At 44.3% G+C, this 15016-nt stretch overlaps 1 protein-coding gene across 2 annotated transcripts; it reads right to left on the bottom strand.

Moving 5' to 3' along the window:
• Positions 1–984: 984 nt before the first annotated feature.
• Positions 985–14358, bottom strand: Fam50b (family with sequence similarity 50 member B). 2 transcript variants are annotated; one of them, XM_031359367.1, is made up of 3 exons: positions 14252–14345; positions 8471–8541; positions 985–2144 (listed from the first exon to the last, which is right to left on the bottom strand). In XM_031359367.1, the coding sequence occupies exon 3, from the start codon at positions 2061–2063 to the stop codon at positions 1056–1058; it is 1008 nt and encodes a 335-aa protein (XP_031215227.1). In that variant the 5' UTR covers positions 2064–2144; positions 8471–8541; positions 14252–14345; the 3' UTR covers positions 985–1055. The 2 variants fall into 2 exon arrangements, with proteins under 2 accessions (XP_031215227.1, XP_031215226.1); XM_031359366.1 differs by lacking the exon at positions 8471–8541 and having other exon boundaries at positions 14252–14358.
• Between the last annotated feature and the right edge of the window lie 658 nt (positions 14359–15016).

Raw genomic sequence — 15016 nt, 5'->3', positions numbered from 1 at the left:
ATCCAGGAGCACTGTGGTGGGGTCCTAAGTTTTCAGGCTTGCTTGCCTCTGCAGGAACTCCGGAGTAGGGGCAAGGGAGGGGAGGAGTTGGGGTGAAGGGGCCGGAGGTTGAGAGAAGGCTACCTTCAACCATTTACTTCCAGTCTGGGTGCCCATCAGGATGCTTCAAAACAGACAAATGCCTCTATCCTGCCCCAAGGAAAGGCTCTGGATACAAGCAGGCTACTGAGAAATTTGTATATGTGATCCTAAAGACAACCAGCACCCAATATCAGCAAGGGTGTGAGAATACATGTTCTTGGGCTGGCACAAGTACTCAGCACCAGAAACAGGGTAAAAGATCCAAAGTCCTAGACTTGGTCTTTAACATTAAAGGGGGTAACTTTTAAAAAAATCTGTCAAAGAGATGCATTGTATTTTTAGACGTTTTTAAGTGCAAATGAACACAACACCCAACAATGAATAATATGTAAAAACTTAAAGGGTGGGACTTGTAATCTTGCTCTGTGGATGTGAGCTTTGGGTGAGGATAAGAGAAATCAGTGCTTCTGATCTTAGAGGCTGTATACCAGCTTTCAGGCACCCACTGACCCTGAAACCAATGTTATGCAGGTCTACCCTGGTTTTGCCATTTCAGAGATGGATCGTGCAGGCATTCTTTAGTAAAGCAACCAGGTCCAAAAAACAACAGCAGGCATTTACAGAGTGAGTTCCAAGTGTTTACAAATACTAACTCACTCCTCACGTTGGCTTTATGGGGTGTTACTTCCTTGTTCGGGTGGGGAAACTGAGTCACTGACTACAATGATTTGCTCACAACACAAGTAAGACATGGAGTAAGAAAATCAAACCCAGTCTGCCGGCCCACAGGGTCAATGTGCACAAGCCACTCAGTCAAAAGCGTCACAGGGAGCACAAAAGAACCCCAAGGGGAAACATTAAAAACACCAAAGAACAATGCCAGGAACAGAACCGACACCTCCATTCACGGGGACTCTCTGTATTTATTGATTTTCGGTAGTAAGAGAGTAAGGTCACCAAACTGGGACTTAGCATCACCGGATGGTATACTTGTCCCACTTCTTCTCGGGGTCGTAGGGCTCCCAGCGGCTGGCGGGGAAGATGTGCTTGTTCTTCTCGTACCAGCTGCGCAGCACCACCTTGCCCGCGTGTGACTCGTCTTTCTCCATCGTGGCATCGCTCAGCAGCCTCACATCGTCGTGCACGTCGAAGCTGAAGAGCGGCCCACTCTTGCCCCGGGCTTTGGCCACGATGAAGTCATAGAAGGTGTGGTAGTGGGGCAGGATGAGATCCTCCTTGACGTACATGAGCTGCTCCACTCCCGCGGCACGCAGCTCCCGGAAGTCCCTCCGCAGCCCTTGCAGAGCCCGCTTCAGGAACTGCTGCACCGTGCTGCCCTTGCGCATGCGCACCGTGCGCCGGTGGCCGGAGCCATCCCAGTAGCTAAAGGTGATCTCCACTTCCTCGCCCTTCACCTTCTCGCGCTTCGCCTCCCACTCCTGCCGCAGTTCCTCGCGCAGCCGATTCTCCTCCTCCTCGCGCTCGCGGTCAGGCAGGAAGCTCGTGTCCACATCGGGGTTCTTGCCCAAGTTCTTCTTGGCCCCACCGCTGTGGGCCTCCGCACCCTCGGCCCTGCGGCTGTCCTCTTGGTCCCCGTCTTCTTCCTCGTCCAACGTGAAAGACAGGTTGGAGATCTTGCGCTTGCGTTCACGCCTTCGCTCCTTCTCGCGCAGGATCTCCAGCTGTAGCCGGCGCTGCTCCAGTTGCTCCCTCTTGGCCAGCTGCATCTCCCGCTCCCTCAGCAGGGCCTCCTGTTTGGCCTTCATGTCATTCAGGGTCACCAGGCCCACCGTGCTGGACTTCAGCTCGGCCTCCACGGCGTCGTAGTGGGCCGAGAACTTCTTGTCCACTTTTGACTTCATGATGGTCTCCTCTGCGATGCGCTGCTTCAGCACCTCCATCTGCTCCTTCTGCTTCTCGCGCTTCTTGATCAGGTGCATGGCTCGGCCAGCCTCCCGCATGGTGCCCTTATACTGTGCCATGCCTGCAGTTCAGCGCAAGGCCTGCTCAGTCCCTGTTTCTGGTAGCCTTCCGGGTCTGGTGTCAATTCACAGATTCTGCAACTAGGAACAAACAACAATGAAACAAAACACTTGAGAATCAAGTCAGCGCAGCATCTTCGTTAATTGTCTAACCAGAGCCCTACAATGGAGCTTCCTCTTTGATGAGTCTGTCTCCAGGGTGACCCAAGGTGGTACCTACCGACCACAGAAGGCCCTTCAGTTCTTGAAATGCAACTACTGTCACCAAAGGAGCAATTTTACTTCAAACTGAGATAGCCTTGTGTGACTACTGGGTCAGTACAGGGTGGGTTTTGAGGGGCTTGCATGGAGAAGTTGGTCTACAGAGCAAACCACATGCCACCCCAGTATCTGCTCAAGCACAGCCATGCAAGAGCAGAGCAATGAGAGAGCCTGGGCCTGGGTTTCTGAGTACTAGCCACAGAAAAACTGGGGTCAAGATGGAAAACTGTGTCTCCTGATGAGGGGGGTTGGCCTTGCAGGATAGTACCTGCCCTCGTTGGACCCCAACTCCTGCAGGACAGAAAGCAAGGAAAGAAAGAGAGCCCTTGGAAGCTTTCCCTACATGCACCTGGAGGGGAATGATGCTAGCTTAAGTTCTCATTAATGCTATGATCTTGGCAGGTCCTAAGGAGCTTTCATCCCTAGCACAACTCTTAGGAATGATTTCTGCATGGAGTTTTAGTGGAACTCACTTTGTGTTGGTGTTAAGGTACATAGAAGCAAAGGAATACTGAGCTCTCCCTCCCTTGCTGTGAGAAACACATCGGGGGGACTGCATGTAGCCAAGTACAAAATGCCTTCTCTGTGCTTCATCCAAAGAAAGAGAGAGGTCTCCTAATTTAATTGGACTCAACTTGAATTGACCAATTTCTACTAGTACCTCCTTAGTTCTTCTAGTAGTTCCTTCTGTAGTTCCATCTTTACTTGGTGGACTCTCATTCCTATGAACAATTGACATCCTCTTATCCAACTCTTCCCAGACCCCAAACTGGTCCTTCATGCCCTCTCGAACATAGTGCGTCAGCAAAGTCGTAGGACGTCATCCTTCTTTAACCTTATGAGAGTAGACTTGAAGCTTAAGTTTCCCCTGAGGACACCAATTCTTCTCATAGCTCCCAAACAATGTTTTGCTCCGACATTCTGTATCATTCCAAAAGTCTAAATGTGAGACATATTTCCTCGCCATTTCAATAGCATCTTTATTTTCTTTGATATTGCAAGCTGCTTTGAAGCTCATGCTGCTCCCTGGCCTGTTTGAATTCCTTGTCCTACTAAGTCCTTGGGGATCCCTGACACATGGCTCAGTTGCTGTCCTCTGCCGTCCTAGCCCTTCGATATTCTGGGTGTCATCAGCATGACCCACCCAGGACCTTCACCTCCTCACTTCCACTAGCATCTTCCCTTGTCCACGTCACTCTACTATCCACATGGTGATGGCTCACACCACAGCCAATAGATAGTTCATCTTAACTTTCCTGCGTCATTCCTTTGCATTCATATTCTCTAGTTCTCCTGATTGATTCCATCTGTCCTCTTTTAGCCTAGACTTCCACACCCAAAGGACCCATGGCCATTATCACTGCACCCTCCTATACAGCCAGTCCTGCTTCCTACTTGCCAAGGATCAAACCTTTTCCTGAGGCACCCACATCTCTTGCTTGCTGAAATTCTCATCTAAGAATTCCTAATCCTGGCTAAACCCAGAGCATCTCTTGACCCTTAAATTCATGTAGTTGACTGATCAAGAAAATGCTACTGGCCAGCGTCACTTTAAATTAATGACTTTAGCCTGGTAGTGGTGGCGCATGCTTTTAATCCCAGCACCTGGGAGGAAGAGGCAGGCGGATTTCTGAGTTTGAGGCCAGTCTGGTCTACAGAGTGAGATCCAGAACAGCCAGGGCTATACAGAGAAACCCTGTCTCAAAAAAACAAAATAAAATAAAATAAAATAAAGTCATGACTTCAGGTCTCTGTGAGGGCTCAAAACCATCTAGAAATTCTGCCACTCCAACCCAGTGTGTCTACTGTACCATTCTCCAAGACAGAGATCTCATTTCTTTGTCATCTCCACTCAACTCCTGTTGTGGCCTGGTGACTGGGGATCCTTCACTGCCACACCTCTTAGTTCTTATAGCTATTGTTTGATACTGAATCCTAACACCTTGCAGAGAGATTGTGCTTGCTTTATTAGATCACTGTAACACAGCACTTGCCCTAAATATTTTTTTCTGGGAAAGAGGTTTCTAAACTTGAGTTCACTGTGGGATACAGGTATCTTAGGCTAGGAAGCCTTTAATCTGCTCAAGGGGCACATGTATGAAGGGCAGAGGGATACAAAGCTCCATCCTGCCTCTAAGGGGTTGCGTCTTTGCTGGCCTTCAGGAGCACAATGCATCACTGAAACACAGCTTGTAAGTTTCACTAAACACAACAGCAAGACTTGACAGAAAACAAGGGAAGAGGTTAGACACCTGTTTACATCTGGCTGTGTGAAGTAGAGACCAGGAGACCAGCAATTTATAATCCTCTTGAGGCTGGCACCTGCTGACCTGTGCATGCTCCCATGAGCACCCTCCACCCCACCCCAGCCCCTGCCCCCATCTCCCAATCCTAGCCCTAAGGTCCAAGTCACAAGCTGAATCTCAAGGCCCCTTTGGGGGTTGTCTCACATTCACTTCATAGTTTTTTTCTAGAAAAGCAAATGTTTAAACAGGTCAGGAATGGTCACTTTAACTTTCAGTTGAAGCAAAGAATGGCAGTGTTATCCTTTTATAAGGAAACAGGTAGACCCTGCCCATCATTCAGTATCTCCCTTCCATTCTGCATCCCCTTTCTGGTTTCCCATGGCACGTGAAACTGCTCCAAGTCAGAGGAAGGATGAGCTCACTCTCTGCCCTTGCTAAAACATGCCTGTGAAGCAACTGGCCCCTTTGCCAGTCCCCGCTTCATTTTCCATATTATCACTGGTGAGGATTATTGGTGACTTAACACCACCACTGTGGGCTTGCTTTGCCAAATAGAAAACAGTTTCTGTTCTGGGCAAGGGACAACATAAGAATGAATGATTGCCTACAAACTTTTATCTTCTCCCATCTTGCAGCATTGGTGCTTTCCTGGATCTTTGCCCTGGACCCAGGGAAAACCACACTCCACACAGCCAATGCTAAGGCCCAGTAGAGCATTCTGAGGATCAGAGGGATTGATGCACCTAGAAACTGCAGAGTTGGAGGCAGGAAATCCTGTTCCTGGGGCTACTTTCTCCAGGATGGCAGCTGTGGAGATCACAATGAGATGGGAATCTACTCTGAAATGCCAGAGTAATGAAGTGGATGGAGAAGGATAGCCCAATTCACTCAGGGAATTAAATTCCAAGATATTAAGATGCTTTAGAAAACATCTGAATCTAGCTTTGACCTGGTTAGCAAGAAGGCCAACACTCCTGAGGGAACCAGCGGTAAAAAGAAAAGCAGGATTTACATTGCTAATGTGTTCACTGTGTTACTTTTGGTGTCCCATTCATATCTATGGGGATAAATGTGCTAGTTGACCCCATGTGAACTTGTTCCTCATACTTTCAGTCATGTGACAGAACATTCCCTCAACTTTCCTGAGCATTCTGAATAAGCACCTCTGATTGCCTGCCCAAGGAACCACTGCCCTAGAGCATCCTAGAGCTTTGGCAACACGTAGTCCTACCCTACGCTTCATGGAAAACAAGACAGGTTAATAATTTTCCCAGCTATCATGACCCTCTAGGGATCCACCAGCCCCAGAGGAGTTTTGATATCATCTGTGGTTACCATTTGGTTCATTGCTGTGAGGTTTTATTGTCTAAACAGGCTGTGAACATGGATGACACTACCACAGAGACAGGATCGTTTTGCAATATGTATATAGAACAAGAAATCCAGAAACTTCTAATTCCTAGGACAGATTTCTTAGCTCCACCATCCTGACCGCTTTGATCTTTCTTCAGACTTGTATTTTCCATCAGAAACTCCACTATTTCGTGCTAGTAAACTAAGAGCTGTAAGGAACAACTTGCTGCCCTTCATTCTTGCTGCTTGTCACTTTGATTCGGGACTATGTGATGAAAAGACATTACTTGCTGCTTGCAATTTATTTCTGGTTATAATTGGAGATGTGCTATTATCTAAGGTTATTCCCCCAACTAATTTTTACACATATATGCAACGCAAGTCACTCTTTTTTGATGTTTAGTAATGGAAGTTTTCACAATGCCCACGTGCATGGAATTTTTGGCAAATTGTGGTCATCTTCATTTCAGAAACACCAGTGGTGACACACAGTTCAGTCAACTGACAAATCCTGTGAGCTGGTTCTTGATTATCGCTTGCAAAGTGCTGTCTGAGGTCAGGGAGTTTGGACCAGCCTTGGAGGTGGCTCCAGTGCTGCTGAGGTTCATGCAGGCACACACAGCTGAAACTGATGAAACCACCTCTCCATTCCACACCCTGACCACCACACCCTGGTTGCAGTACCACATTCTGCAGCGTTAATCAATTATTCAAGTGAAACTCTCAGCTCCAAACTTCCTGTCTTTCTGTCTCAGTGTGGTGGCTAAAAGTTCTGTCTTCAAGAGAAAGGAGGAAGGAAGGAAAAAAGGAGGGAGGGAGGGAGGGAGGGAGAGGGGAAGGGAGGGAGGGAGGGAAGGAAGGAATTAAGTAAGGGAATTTTGTTGACTGTGGAGCTCCTAGGTGAGATCTTGCAGAAGCTCTGTTGTAAACAGAGCAAGATGTTGACAACATCTTTTTTAAAAACTTAAATATAGTGAAAGGCAGGGGAGATTGCTCAGCAGGTGAAAATCCGATGACCCAAGTTTGTATTCTTATGTAAAAAAGCCAGTTGGAAGGGCACTGGTCTTTAACCCAGCACCCCTGCAGTGACAAGGTAAGCTGACTCAGCCCTGTTCCCCACTGATGGGGAGGCCAGCTCGTCTGAAGTTTGCAGCCCACACAGCTGCAGAAACAAGAGGAGTCTGACTCAAGGTTAGCCCCTAAGACTGCCCTAGGACCTCCACATGAGTGTTGTGGCAAGCACATGGGATCCCTCACCCACCCAAACACACACACACACACGCGCGCGCGCGCGCGCGCGCGCACACACACACACACACACACACACACACACACACACACACAAGAGCAGTTTTTTTAAAAAATTTATTAGACTAAAATGACCTCTTTCTGGTGTGCAGTGCTACGGATTTGCCGTGTACACAATCAACCACAGCCATTCTCTCTTATCCTGGGTTTTGCCTTTCAGTTTCAATTAAATGCACCCAGGAACTGGACAGATAGCTCAGTGGTTAAGAACACTTAATGCTTTTTGCAAAGGACCTAGTTTCCATTCTCAGCACCTACATAGCAGCTCACCACCATCTTTAACTCCTGTTCCTGGGGAGCCAACACCCTCTTCTGGCCTCTGCAGGCACTTGCATATATGTGGTACACAGATAAAAACATAGGTAAAGCCCTCGTATACATAAAATTTATTTAGTAAAAAAAGTTACATGGATTCAACAATAGCCCAGAAAATATGAAATAGAAATTTCTAGAAATTGGCAATTCATAATTTTTTTAACTACATGGTGTTTTACCATTCTGCTTGAGAGTCTTGACAGTTCCTATTGCAGTCTGAGTATAATCCCTTAATGTGACAAATAACCTACAAGGATTTCTAACTTTTCTTTCAGGCTTGTAGGTATCCTTTGTAGAGAAAAAAAAGTTTAATCTTAATGAAGTCCAATTTACCAGTTGTCAAAGTATGGATCATGCTTTTGCTTTTTAAAACAAGGTCATACAATTGGTTTCTTAATGATTTCATCTAAAAGTTTTATAGTTCTCCATTTAGATTTATGGTTTGCTTCAAGTTATTTTAGAGTTGTTTTGAAATGCCCATCTAAATGCTGAATTTCCTTTAACATTGGCAAATTTTTCAAAAGATTTATTTATTTACTTAATATATGTGAGTGCTCTATCTGCATGTACAGCTGCACACCTAAAGACAGCATCAGAACTCATTATAGATAGTTATGAGCCACCAGGTAGGTACTGGGAATTGAACTCAGAAACTCTGGAAAGTGCTTTTAACCACTGAGCCATCTCTCTAGCCCCAAACTGGCAATTTTAAGTAACCAGTCTGCCACCACAATCCATGTTTCCTCCCTTCCTCCCTCTCTCCCTTCCTTTATTCTTTCCCCATTTTTTTCTCCCTCCTGCTCTTCTCCCCCTTTCACGAAATCCTAGGGATCAAACCCAGGCCATTACCCAAGAAACACAATCTCTATACCGCTAATCTACCACTCCAGTTCTGTTGCTGAAATTTCTAAAAACAGATAGTACCTTCTCCATGTGCTGTGAATTTATAGTGCCATCAGAAGAACCCGGTAGAATATTGATGGTGATCTCAGAGACTATGGAAGACAAATGGGCAATATCAGCCAGGATGCTTGCCCCTGTCCATGGTACATGCTGAGACATACATACAACATTGATGTCAATGGGACTGACACCAATCTCCCCAAATACTTCCCTAAGACAAGCAGAGGTGCCTATCCTGACACAGGCAGTCCATTCCTCAACACACTACTCATAAGATGTAGGAGCTTCAGAGCTTATTGAAATAGAGCAGTGCCTTATTGCACAGCATTGTAACAAGAATTAACTAAAATTTCTGCCAAGCCAAAGGATTCTCTATAATCCTTGGATTAGGTAGGACTGGGCCTTTGCACCTTAAGTGATCACATACCTTGTCCTCCCTGGCAGAACTGTGATGCTAAGGATCCTGAAATTCTAAACAGGTGACAAGCAGAGTGCTAAGGGTTTAATATAAAATGCTCCCACAGACCTGTCTATTGAAAGTTTGGTTTCCAGATAGTGATAGAAACATTAGTAGCCTACCTAGAGGAAGTGGGATAACTGGGGTTGGTTCCTTAGTAGGTATGTTATATCCACCCCCTCCTGTATTTGCTCTGCTTGCTGGCCGGCCATGAAGGCAATAGCTTTCTGCTGCCACATGTTCCCATTGCCATGATGTCCTTTCCCAAACAAGTGGGACCAAGTGACCATGGACTGAATTGGAAACTGTGAACTGAAAGAAATTCTTTCACCCTTTGTTGCTGCTGCTGGGTCACAGTGGTGAGAAGCTAAGGAACAGACGCTGCTTACATTTTGTAATCCTGAAATTATCCCTATGACCACCAACCACAGCCACCATGTTCTCAGGGTCTGCATCCAAGAATTGACTGCATTTTGAATGTTGCCAGAGGGCATTTGGCAAAGTACACATCTTTTTGCCAGGATTCAGTAATTTCTCCATACAATAGTTTCCCAAACCAAGGATCTATTTGGCAGGACTGCAGGCTGACTTGATAAGGACAGTGAGTTAACTTTCCATCCCAGAATGACTGGCGTAAATTACTTCAAAGGAAGAAAGATTTATTGAGCCCACAGGTTCAGAGGTCTGTCCATTAAGGTAGGTAAGTTAAGGTGAGGCTGAACAGCTCCCATTAGGGTGGTTAAGAAGCACAAAGGCCTGCACTCTGATCAGTCTCTCTGCTCTACTCTTTTTAATTCCCTCTAGGTTCTCCAGCCTATGGATCAGGACAGTTACCCCTCTGACATATGTTAATCCTCTCTGGGAAATGTCCTCATAGACACACCCTGAAGTATGCTTTATAATCTCCCAGGTGCTTCTCAATTCAATCAAGTTGAAAACCATTTATTCACCACAGATGAATGGGGATTATTCATCATAGACGGATGGGTTTTTGACAGGTTACCCAGCCTATTTCTACCGCAGCCCTTCTGTTTTTCCTGCTCTAGGTCCTAAATGTTGCACAATAAACATTGTATCATTTGATTGCATGATTCTGAGATACTGTTGATATCAGCAACTCTAGGTGTCAGGGTAAAGATACTCCCTGACACATTTTCGTTTTCAGTTCCCCATTTAGAACCAAAGCCTCAAAGTTCACTCTTCACAAATCACCAAAGCTCTGAACTTCTGCACCTGGCAATTAGAGTTAAATGTGACAGAGTGGAAGTCATGTTGCCTGAGGTCTTAGGCCCCTGGTGTCCATGCTGGGTTCTCAAACCCACAGTAAAGCACACTTACTGTTTAAGAAAGTCACATGACTATTTTAAGTCCCAGGGCTGTTTTGTTTGTTTTCCATTTGAACACTTGCAAGCTGAGACTTTCTGGCCCCTTTGTACAGGGTTAGGACTCAGCCAAGAGTATGTTTTCACAAATCAAATTTTAAGTTCACCACAAGAAGTGGATAGACAGCCTGGCAGTGGTGGCACACAGCCAGGGCTACACAGAGAAACCATGTCTAGAAAAAAAACTAACTAAATAAATAAATAAAAAGAAGTGGATAGACAGCCCATGGCCTTTTAGTGTTTCACTGTCATCCTGCCGAGGGGGTGAAAAGTCAGCTCAGGAACTTTGGGAAGGTCATGGAGCACTTGCCCCTCTGGAAGAGAGAGGCTAATTAACATTCCTCAGACCATGGGGTGGGAACCCACCTACAGGTGGGAACACATTCTGTAGGACAAACCTTTGCCCACCTTCAGGCAAGGGAAGTCCTTGCCACCTCATTCCTTGAAGACCAGTCAGTTTAAAAAGTCATACTGTTCTGCCAATCACATTGTGCCCAATGGCTGCTGCTCTGAAAACTATAAAAGCTCACTGAACGAGCTGTGTGGGGTTGCCGCCTCTCCTTCAGGTCTGGGACAAACCCGGTGCCCTGGAACAATTAATTCCTCTTGCTTTTTGCATCAATTCTGACTCCATGTGGTTCACTCAGGGGGCCCCCGGTAAGCTAAGGCTCAACGGAGTCTTACAGGGGCTTATTATCAAACTCCAGTTTGTGGGGAAGGAGATGCAACTTTACCAAAAGGAGAGCTTATAAGGTCAATCCCAATTAGATTTTTATCTACTCACAAGATTGCTGACATGTTATCAACTCAGTCCAAAGGCAAATCCACAGAACTCAGAGGGCAGGAACAGACATGAAATTCCTGGGTTAGCAATGGAGGAGCCGAAGAGGTCACGGGACCTCACAGATAAAGCCTGCTGAAGCCCTAGGGACCACTGCTCAGACCTTTCATGGAGCCAGTTCTGAGCAACCTTGACAGGAACTTGTATTTGTAGACTGAGCCAAGAAACCATATATCTAAGTACCAGGAAGTCCCAGTGAAGCTTCTCCATGCCTGGTGACAGACACTTTCCCGAGCTTTCCGGAAAGTGGGAATTTCCCCTTTCCCACCTCTATACTTCTATACTTCTTTCTCTTCTCCCAAATTTGATAACACCCAGTACAGACTTCCTAGCTTGGACTTCTCCCTGACGCATACTCATTGAATTCTCTATAATAAAATTAAACTATTTTGGCAGCTTTGTAAAATGATCTCTGAGTGATCCTCCTCCATGTTAGAATACATTTTAATGCAAATGGGATTATTCTATTCATTGATAATCTCCAGCAACATACCTGTTTTTATCATAAAGCTCAAGGGTCTACCTGAGGTTTGAAAATGGCCTCAACATACCTTATTGTTATCTTGCTGTTGACTTTTTAAACTCTATGCTAATCATTATTATACATCTCTGACATAATCTTCGGGTTCCTGGTGCTTAATATACATTAGTCATCATTATAGGTAACTATTTTAAATGTAATGGCCCTGACTTTAATCTTAAATCTAGCATCTTGTCATATGTTGCTTAAGTTTTGTAATCATACATGTTACCCGATACCACCCGACATTTTCTTGTATGATGCTGGTAATGGGAACCCTGGCCTCATACATGCTGGGCAAGCATTCTACCACTCAGTGACAGCCTGGGACCTTATCTATAATAAACAAATCTCAATAATATAGCAGCTTTGTTCTTTTCTTATTGATTTATAAGAACTCTGTACATAGGGAGCACTAACCTCTAATTCGTCATATAAGCTTCCACTGTTTTAGTTTGTTATTTATGTCTTTACTTATACTGGGAATTTTTACAATATAACAAGTTTTTATGTTTTTTTATGTATCTAACTAACAGTCTTTTCTTAGATGGCTTGTAAATTTTATATATAAGTGTTTTTCTATTTTCAATCATTTTTTTCTTCACATACATATTCTAGATGGGATTGGTTTCTGAACATGCTATGAATGAAGGATCTAGGTTTTTTTTTTTTTTTTTTTGCCCTAAAAGAAGATAGTAAATCAAAACAAGTATTTAGAATATTATCTCAGCCTGTTCCATGGCCCATCACTATTCTTGGCTACCAATGAGTAATAGCAAAATTAGAAAACAGGAATGATCTATAGGCCTGTAACTTATAAAGTCTATTTGCATCTAACAGTTGAGAAGCTTTCTATAGACAGGAGGAATCTGCCCCAAACTGGCTTAAAGAGAGAGAGAGAGAGAGAGAGAGAGAGAGAGAGAGAGAGAGAGAGAGAGAGAGAGAAAGGTACCCTCCTTTCTGTTTCACCTTAGGCTGGCACTTATTAGCCATAAGAGAAGTCTAGCCATTTCTAGAGGCTATATTCTGTCTCCTTTGATTCCTTAAGAGTTTGGCCCCAGATCTCCAGATTGGTTTTGCCTTGCTTTGCCTACTCATTGTGGCCAGGATGATAGCTAAAAAAATGGTAAACTGTCCCTTCAGGTAGTAAGTTAATCCGGGTCTGCCCTCAAGCTGGGCAGGTGGAATTAAAAGCATAGCATACAGGAAAGGAAAGAATTTGATCAACCATATTACAGGCAAGATGGAATTGGAGCCCTTTATTTCCTCTGAAGATAAGATCACAAAAGTATTACCTTATAAAGGGACAATAACATTGTAGTGTCAATAGACTGTATTTCAATCAGTCAGCTTTCCATTACTATAACAACATGCATGAGATGATTAGCTTATATGGGGAGAGAGGTTACTTTGGCTCATATTTCTGAGAGTTTCACCTCATGGTCAATTGATCTCACTGTTTGGGGGCTGTAGTGAAGCAGTATGTCATAGCAGAGGAAGCTGCTGACTCAGGACAGCCAGAAAGCAGAGAGAAAGAGAAGGACACCAGTGTCTCACAGTCCCCATTAGGTCCCATGGCTTAAACATTCCACTGCAGTCTAGAAGTGTCAGTCTGGGGTAGAATGCATTCTACTCCAAATCTACAGGATAGAAATGCTAGATACTATAGGAACTTTGGGAAGCCCTCTGAAATAAGCCTAAGCACCATGGGACAAAGGAAGCATTTATCCTAAGGTCCCCTAGTCTCTGTAGCTGATAGTCACTCTGGATATCAACAGTTCTGTATGTCAAGTTTACTGCCTCTGCACTGGAATAGTCAGAGATAGAGTACAGACATCCTCAGGTACCCAGCATGAAGATGCTTGGCTATAACCCATCTACTATTGCAGTGGTAGAAAAGAGGGGTTCAGAGCAATTTAACAGGGGCATGTGAAGCATTCAGTACTATAAGCTAACACTATCAGACCTGAGTTAAGGAGGTGAGGCTCTCATATAATGGTTAATCTTGTCAACCAACAGGATTTAGAATCATAGGAGACACAGCTCTGGGCATGTCTGTGGGAGTATTTTCAGAAAGATTTAACTGAGAAAAGAAAAACCATCCTGAACATGGCATCACCATGCCCACGGGCTTGAGTCCCAGACTGAGTAGAAAGGAGAAATAGGAAAAGGCAGATGAACACAGTCCTTATCTTGCTTAGCTTTTTGACTACAGAAGCAACATGACCCTGTGCTTCCACCAACCTGCCATCATGATTAAATAAGCCCTTTCCCCCTCCTTAGGTTGCTTTTGACACAGCTGTGAAAAGCAACCAATATAGCGCACCAGCCCCGATTTCTATTTTCCTAGTTCATATTTGATAGCCCTTTAAGGCATCTTCCTCATTTCTTCTGGTTTAACTATTCTGGTAAGCATTCCTAAATTACAATAAAAATGTTGATATTATGTCACTGGTAGGGTTCATTAGTCTTCTCTGCTTGCAAGATAATGGACAAATTCCTTTCCTTTAACATTCAACTTACTTCACAATTGGTTTTACTAGAGTTTAAAGAGCTGTACTTCCCACATCTGCCCCAGCTGGATTCAAGCCAGTCCCCTCACCTTTTGATGTATGAGCCAAGACTCTTCCTTCTGGTGCTTTTGCGGATATTGTTTGTTCCAACTGACACAGAAAATATGCAAAACATTGACCAACTGCTGGGGTAGGCTCTAACCAATCAGGACAGAGATTGGGCCAATCAGGTGGTGGTCCTGTATAACTGCCTACTTGGACTGCCTGACTGATGTAACCCTGCTGCCAGCGTCTGATCTCCTGACAATTGAAATCTAATCCTTCCATGAAGTTTTCCTGGACTTCCATTGCTCAGTTGGGCCTTTGGTTATTAGAGATTAATTTGCTGTGTATAGGTTGTTACTAAAGAGTTTATGTGATGCATTAGTCTAAATTACTGGCACTCTCTTGACAGCATAATTTTATTGCCTTTTCGTATGATAACTCATTAGTGATCTTATCTACAGAGGAAACAGAAAACTCTGACTCCATCTTGCCTGTAGTATGGTATGGGTGATCAGAATAACTTTTATGTTTTAGAAAAGTTTTTTTTAAATTTCAAAATTTTATAAGGCTATAAAATAATAGAACTTTATTTCTCAATAAATAAATAGAAAAGAAGAGAAAATATTTCAGAGCTCACACCTTCATAGTGGATGGTTCTTTGTTGTCTTAGAACTATTAAATATGGGGAAACCCTACATAAGCCCCTCCACAGGGGGAGGAAACATAGTAATTTCTTTCATGTGTGAGCTGTATAATTTCAAGAGATTTCAAATTTCTATGAAATGTTCTTTGTTTGCTTTTTTTTTTTT

The sequence above is a fragment of the Mastomys coucha genome, unplaced genomic scaffold (genome assembly GCF_008632895.1).
Source record: "Mastomys coucha isolate ucsf_1 unplaced genomic scaffold, UCSF_Mcou_1 pScaffold7, whole genome shotgun sequence".
Taxonomy (NCBI): Eukaryota; Metazoa; Chordata; class Mammalia; order Rodentia; family Muridae; genus Mastomys; species Mastomys coucha.
The sequence above is the reverse complement of the archived record's forward strand: the minus strand, read 5'-3'. Positions and strand labels throughout refer to the sequence as shown.